Consider the following 7,758-nt stretch of genomic DNA (forward strand, 5'->3'; position numbering starts at 1 on the left):
CAGTCCCTTCTTCCCCCTGCTGCCACCACACGCTCCCTCCCCTCTCAGCTTCCTCCTCAGCGCTCTTCTCTCTCCTCTTTGCTACCAATGAGTGAACATTTGCTGCTAGAAACTGCACATAAACAGACCATTTTTATTTTGACTGAGGGAACCGAATGTAGTATCTAATTTGTTGCTTTATCCCTTGCCCATATGTGCACACATACACTTTCCCTCTCTTGGAAAATACTTTAGTATCTGGGAGAAATGTTTTAATAGTCAAAAAGAAATAAGATGACTACAAGGGGTTATGAGGGACCCCAAAATTAAATTGGAGTTTGTGATTACAAGAAAGGAAGAGGCAAAGGGAAAAATGAAAAGATAATGTCCAATGAGTGGACTTTGGAGGCGGTGGGCTAACTTCCCAAACTCTCCCGAAGAGGGTTTCCCAACACTACCAGACCTCTCTCTCGTGGCGCAGAAACGGGCCGAGGTCCTTGCTTCTCTCATGGCATGTTAATTGAATTCTTCTTATAGTGAACACATAGGTTAGGTCTTGTGCAACCAAAATGGGAAATGGGTCTGATTTAGAGCAGTTCAGAGTATGTCCAGGTTACTATGGTTTTAAAAATACCCCTTCACCACTTTCCTCTTTGAAATTCATAGATTCGTAGGTACTTAGCATTCCCAAAGGCTTATTTTCTGGTAAATAGTAGAATTTCAGTTGGAAGGGACCTGCGATGATCATCTAGTCTGACTGCCTGACCACTTCAGGGCTGACATTGCAAATGTTAAGGGAGGAAAAGGGAGCTGGTTTACGGGGCTGAACAGGCAGCAGGAAAGGTTTGATTCTGCATATCAGTGATACAGAATACTCTGATCCATGGGGCCTTGATAAAGGGGCGTAAAACAGCGCTGGATTCAAAGTGAGAGACTGGTAACACCTTGTGACAGCCTAGCTGCAAGGAGTGGCAGGCATTTCAGTCTCTTTAAATACTCGGTGTGAAAAAGCTGCACAAGGCTTAAAATGATTTCAGAAATGTAAGTGTATTACAGGACATCGGGAAAAACAGGGTTTCTTTTTATTTTTTTTTTTCTCTGCCATTTATAGCCATTTATAAAAAGAAGAGCTTTCTCTCTTCACTGCTGGCTGCTGCAAGTTGAATGTGGAATGGGGCACCCTTGTGTGACATTCAAGCTAATTGAGAATTGCTGCTTTCCTGTGCATTACAAGGTACAGCTTTTGGAATGCCCCTATTTTTTGTTATTCAAAATCAGCTTTTCTTCTGCTAAGAACATTAAGTTCTGCAAACTACTCCAGACAGTTGCAGCCACATGAATTTTCTTGCCCACCCTGAGAAGGAGATGGCACGCTTGTCTTTAAATGTACCAGAATTGTGCGATCACTAGAGGCTACCTTGCAGAGAAATGTTCCGTTTGTATTACTTGCTATCAGAGATATCATCTGTTCTCTCAAAGCAATTCATTTATGTACTGATTGTAGAGAGCTAGCATCTTAGTTGGGATGAAATGTCCCGAACACCTGATCTGAGAAGTTCCCAGGCACTTTATGGGATAAGAGAGCAACGTTCAAAGGCAAATTAAAATGTTAGAGTGTGGGATCCTTTAGCTGCCACTTGACAATAATGCAAAGATGCTCTGATCGAAAGGTCCTAGCCCAAACTCAGTCTCGTGTGTATTTACCCATTCTCCAACTATGGGTGGTATGTCCGACATTCTCCAAAGTAGCTCTTAGGGGTTTATTTCTCTATTTGAAGAAAACCTGTCTGAATATTCATTACTTTATCTTAGGAAAGAAAAAATCTGTGTGATTTAGCACGGGCAGCAGATGCCAAGCGGACAGGTTGGTGTTCACCGTCTCCTTACACAAAGAAGAGGCATCCATTTTTCTTCTACCCTACCTAGAAAAAGTGCCTGCAATGTAAGGGACTCTTCTATTTATCAACGTCCATCTTACCTCCCACTTCTCTGAGGTTGTTTCCACAAAACCCCAGGATTTGTGAAACACATCGGTTCATTCATTCTGAACAGATCTGGACTTTTCAGACACCAGTTCAGAAAGGATGCTTCCTAACCAGTTGCACTGGATCTAAGCCAGCAGCCTAAAGGTCTACATCTCGATCATTGCCGTGTTGCTACAAAAAGATGGAAAAGGGGAAGGGAGGCCTGATGTGATTAGATTCTTGCTTTAGCGTTTTAAGTACCAGCAAAACACACACACAGCCCCAGCGGTGAAAAGGCTTAGTCATGCAGATAACAGCGACATACATGCAAAGAGTCCCACCCTGCAAGCTGGCCCAAAGTCAAGTTGACAAAGAGAGTTCCCTCCCTCCCGGGAGGAGTTTGCTTTCTCCCCTTTAGGGACTTCATGCCACTATCATCAGCCTGCATCAAACATGCCGCTCTTCCATACTACCTCCTGCAGAACCTCCTGCTTGGTTTTATCCCATGTGGTTGCACAGATTTTACAGGGCCACTGTTCAGCTTGCAGCTACTATCGGCTTAACCACAGAGATGTCTGTCTTTCCTGACTGGATGTTGGAGGCTGGTGGAAGGACATGGGGGGCCTGTAACCTCCTGAAGTTGGTGTTTTCTGGCCAAGCCAGTTGGTAGGACAGGACTGTGGAGGGAAGCCGCTGTTCTGTGGGCCTGGGAGGTTTTCTGCACATGTTGAGCAAAGCCTTCAGTTCTGATCGGAAGCTGTCATTGAGCCAGCAGTAGATGAAGGGGTTGTAGCAGGTGCTGCTCATTGCGAACCAGTGGAAGGCAAAGTACAGGGCATTATTGGTGTGGATGGTCTGGCTGGAGAGAAGGACAACGTAGCAATTCAAGGGGAACCAGCAGACTGCGAAGAGGATGACAACAAGCATCAGCATCTTTATGGTCTTCTTATTCTTTTTGCGAAGGGCGAAGTACTGCTCAGTGGTGACATCCCCGATGACATTGCGCAGCCAGAGTTTCTTGGCCACCGTCATGTAGGCAGCAGAAATGATCAGAAGGGGCAGGACATAGAGCAAAATGAAGGTTGTTAAGTCGAGGTACTTCCAAAAGAGGTCAGCAGGCTCGGGGAAATCCGGCAGGCACAGGCACCGGGTAACCTCCTCGCTGCAAGTGAAGATACCAGACAGGAGGTGAGAGAGCATGGGGCTGGCCACTGCGGGAGAAATACATCAGGAACGAGGAGGCAGATGCATGAGGGCTCCAGCCATGAAGCCTGGAGGCAGACACCTCGTTTAAGCACGTGTCACAGTCAAGCAGAACTCTGCTGTCCAAGGACTTCAGCCTGTGAGCAGCCTATGAGCAATATGGTGATAATTTCTCATAGGCATTCATGACCTTATGATAATTTTATGAATTTCATCAGTTACAAAATTTCCAGCTGCACAGAAGCAGGTTTTTATTGTCTGTGCTTTGGCAAACACAAACGCAGTATCTGCACACATTAAAGATCCTTCCCTCATTAAAGCACTTTCCAAATATCAAGGCTCATAACAGCATTTTATGGAACAATTATGGGACAAGCAGCTGAGGCAGGTTTTTTCACTTTCCCAGGGCTAAAGAGTAGATTAAAACCTGTTAGGTTTTAGGTTTTTTCCCCATTCCTGGTCTGCCCAAACAGGTCAAATTGGTACATCGTGTAAAACACCAGTGTCTAGAGGGGCCAGGCCAGACCCTCTAACTCCTTAGCCTATTTCATGGGATTAGTGTGACAGAATAAAGATAAAATAATTATAAGTAGAAACAAGGACAGGATATCAGCCATTGCAAAAGGAATCTGATGAAACTTATAGACTAGATCCATATTTGGCTGACCTCAACATAAGCTCAGGGCTTTCAATAGAAGATGCCAAAGTACAACCACTGAGAGTTTGGCCTCCAGGGAGGCTGTGGAGGAAATCAAGGCACAAACTTACCTGTATTCAAAGGTAAAGAGTTTCTGGTAGATAGCATGTGGTAGGGAAAAACAAGTTGCCATGATCCAGATTACTGAGATGTAGATAACACCTTTTGCAGTAGATATGCGAGGTTTCAGAGGGTGCATTATAACCTGTGCAAAATAAACAAATATTCAGGCTTATTGATATTTCAGGAAATAATTATATCATTTTTTCATGTGGTCTTTCAGCCTTAAATCTATTACTTAATGTGGAAATTTAGCATGCAAGCAGCACAGTCTTCACCCAGCTCCCATTGACTGTAAACTGTACATGAAAGCCTGAATTTTTGCTCCATGGAAACAGGTAAAGATGACAGCCCTACCCTCACATTTCAGTATTTGTGTCTAGGTGGGGAAAACTGGGTACTGGGGGGTCTTTCACACATGTTAATTTCCAGGTTCAATTTACTTAATAGCAGAAGAATGGTGGGGAGGGGGGGAGAAAAAAAAAAAAAAGAGAGGAGAAAATAGTCTCAGACTCTTCAGTATTGGTGACCCAAAGAAACACAGGTTTGTGATTTGTCCAGATCTCCCTGGGGATGCTTCTGACAGCCAGTGTATTTTCTGGAAATGAGAAGCTTTCTAGCAGAAAATGTCAACTGTTTTGTGTGGTTGTTGGGTGACTCCAAACTGATAGTGCCTGACTGTCCGCAGTTTTGAGTCCATTATCAACAGCAAGCCACAGCTCTGCTAATGACCAACACCAGTGTGCTACAGCCAGCTCTGCAGTGTCTGGGGTAACAAGGGGTGAGACGTCCCAGAGCAAAGGGAGACAGAGCTGCAGAAGCTAACCGGGATGTCCCGACATCCATGGTGCTGGGCAAATCACCCCAGAGGAGAGCTGCCCGCGTGAATTCCAGTCAGGATCTTGAACTTTCTCCTTGTTTGAGAGCTCCTGGACTATCTACCGCAGAAAAGCTCCTGTTCCCCAGCTGGAAGCAGTCACAAGGCAATGGACATCTCCCATCTCCCACTTTGATGCAAGGCATCATAAACCGGGATACGTTAAACCGGGAGCTGAGAAGGAAAGGACACAGGATCATCCTTTCCCATTTTAATTACACCCTCCCAAGCTTTCCATCTGTCCTTCAGAGAGCTCTCACCTGGTGCCTGTCCAGGGCAATGGCTGTGAGGGTCAAGGCAGAGACGTGGAGGGAGCAGTACTGTGCAAACCTACTGACATGGCACATCCCCTTCCCAAAGATCCAGGTACTGTTCACAAAACGAGCCTAAAACCAGAACACCATTAGTTTTGTGCACCCCACGCACCATCTCCACATGCTTATAGATATCTGAGACACCTCTGGCACATAATTCCTTGTGCTATGTAAAAGGTATGTTTAAAATAGCAGGTATTTTGTATAATTGTTTCTTTTTCTGGCTTCTGAACCCTGAAGAGGTACATTAGTGCTGCTGAGTGGCCCAGCAATGCCCTCCAGGACAGCTCCGCAGCACGGTACCAAAGCTCTGTTCCGTTTCATCCACAGCGTGTCCTTCTGCAGCCTAACTATTGAGTCAAATCATTTGCGTTTCCCTTTTAAGACCTCCTTACAGGATAGGGCTGACCTATACATCTTATCTCACTTCAAAGGAAACTACAGCTTTTCAACACAGCTTGTCAAACGATGGTGAGCATTAATTTTTTTGTCGAGAGGCTCATAGTACTACCTTAGAAATACCTCAGAGAGGGGAGGGAAAAAACCAGACCAGATACTACAAAGCACTAAGTAATCACTGTGAGGTGATTATTATTCAAGTACTATCTTGAAAGGACCACTTTTAACAAATGGATAATTTCAAATCTTCAACTAGATGACAGGGATTAGAGAAGAAAAAGACACATTGAGTTTCCCATAACTCAGATCTCTGTGATTTGGACTGGACAGGTATCTGCAGAACATCCATGCACTGCCTATAGTGGCGTAAAAAAGAAAAGGTCACTGAAGTAACTGATGCCTTTACAGCACCTGTGCCCCAGTCTTACCAGCGTAAAAGGCGTGTTGAGGAGCGTGATCATGATATCGGCTACAGCCAGGTTCACAATAAACAAGCTAGTGGCAGAGTGCATGCGTTTGGTCTTGATGACAACGTGACAGACCAGGACATTGCCGAAGAGGGAGAAGACAATGATGAAGGAGTACGCCGCGATGAGCAGGACTTTCACTGTGACGCTCTGGGACTCCGCTCCGTACCGGCTCCTGCCCACAAAGCTCTGCCAGTCAGCCAGGCTGTCATTATCCCAGGAAAAGAAACCTGAGATGTTCGGGATTACAAAAGTCTTCTCCAGGCTCCCGTTGAGGGGCAGCTTTCCCAGCATTGCAAAGGCGTTAACCACGTCAGGGAGGAAGAGCCACACAAAACAGGACAACATCTCCGAAGCACCGCTCTGCTCCTCCAGTTTGGAAATAACTCATCGGCAAGAGCAGCGCTCACGCCGTCTCGCTCAGCCCAGGGGCTGCAAGCACAGCATGCAAGCAGCAGGAGCGGGTGGATGCTCCTGTCCTCCACAGCCTGTGCTTCTCTCCTGCGCAGCTCGCTGCTACTTTTGCTCTGTCTGCCGGCTTTATACCCCCAGGCGAGCTCCGGGCTGGGATCTTCTGCAGTCATTGGGCTGCATGACATTATTTCTGCTCTGACGTGCTGCTTTTCCACACAGTCACGCTCCCCCAGGCACTACTCCAAGACAAGCACATCTGTGAGAAAGGCAAATCAATCTCTCCAGTCATCAGCATCCTTTTTCGCTACAAGCAGCCCAGCTTAAGCAAATTCTGTGCCGTTTATAAACCAGCAGCATGTGTGGCAGCTCTGCTCTTTTCCAGGACACCATTCAAATTTTAAGCTGCTTTAAATATCTGGCAGGCAAGCTTCAGCCTATTTCACAGCATGACATTAGGGCGTAAAAGATGAACTGTGAATAACAAGCCAGCTTACTGTACTTAACAGTATTTTTCCAAAGACCTTTTTTCCCCTCAGAGAAATACTTCGGCTTTCCCTTGGCAGGGATTTCCTCTTGGCTGAGGGAATAAAAGTTCGATGCAAAACTGTGCTTTCTAGCTTTTGTAGCAATACAGAGGTGGTTACAAAGAGGTGACTATACAGGACAGAGGACAGGAAGGGATGTCCCACCCCAGTGAGTCCACTATCCAAAGCAACAGGCAGCATGCGCTGGACCCAAGCATTGACGAGACAGCAGCATGGGTTCCCTGTGCCTTCACCCAAAAAACAGTAGGAAATCTAAAATGAGTATCAGGAGACAGAGCCACAAAACATACACAGCACAGAAAGACGCGCCCCTCCTCCACAAGTGTACATGTAAGGTGCTGCCCCTCTGCTGGGGAGATTTGCTTGGGCGGCAGAGCGGGTTTTGATGGTTAAAGACTCTTATGTACAATTAAAAGGCTATTATCTGAAGAGCTTATAAGCTGGTCACTTACTGGTGAAAATAACACTTCCAGAAGACGGTTGTGACTCCCCCCAGTGAACCACTCAGGCTGCTTTCCCCTCACCACTGCTCAGGAGTTGGAATGTAGCAGGACAGGTGGTGTAGCCAGCCCACAGCGCTCCTCTGCAAAATGCTGCTGGCATCTATTTCTTGTCACCTCTCCCATGCTGTCTGTGTGCGCTTCTCTGCCTCACATCACCCCTTCTGGTTTAGTTTGTATTTAAACATACCCCAGTATGAACTGTCTAAACAGGTCACCTTGTGGTTGTTACTAGAGAACAGGCTGCAGTGGATTTGTCAGCTTGGTACACGCTCCTGCTGACTTCACCCTTACTCCACCATCCCCAGCACCCACCGACAGCAAAGGAAGCGGCTGCAC

The 7,758-nt window shown here is 46.2% G+C and overlaps 1 protein-coding gene across 1 annotated transcript; it reads right to left on the bottom strand.

Annotated features, from left to right (window-relative positions):
- Positions 1 to 1,064: 1,064 nt before the first annotated feature.
- Positions 1,065 to 7,693, bottom strand: GPR83 (G protein-coupled receptor 83). The gene is made up of 4 exons (XM_037376566.1): positions 5,922 to 7,693; positions 5,041 to 5,166; positions 3,915 to 4,048; positions 1,065 to 3,105 (listed from the first exon to the last, which is right to left on the bottom strand). Exons 1-4 carry the CDS (start codon positions 6,306 to 6,308, stop codon positions 2,481 to 2,483), a joined length of 1,272 nt encoding a protein of 423 aa, XP_037232463.1. The 5' UTR covers positions 6,309 to 7,693; the 3' UTR covers positions 1,065 to 2,480.
- Between the last annotated feature and the right edge of the window lie 65 nt (positions 7,694 to 7,758).

This window comes from Falco rusticolus, chromosome 2 (genome assembly GCF_015220075.1).
Source record: "Falco rusticolus isolate bFalRus1 chromosome 2, bFalRus1.pri, whole genome shotgun sequence".
In the NCBI taxonomy this organism is placed as follows: Eukaryota; Metazoa; Chordata; class Aves; order Falconiformes; family Falconidae; genus Falco; species Falco rusticolus.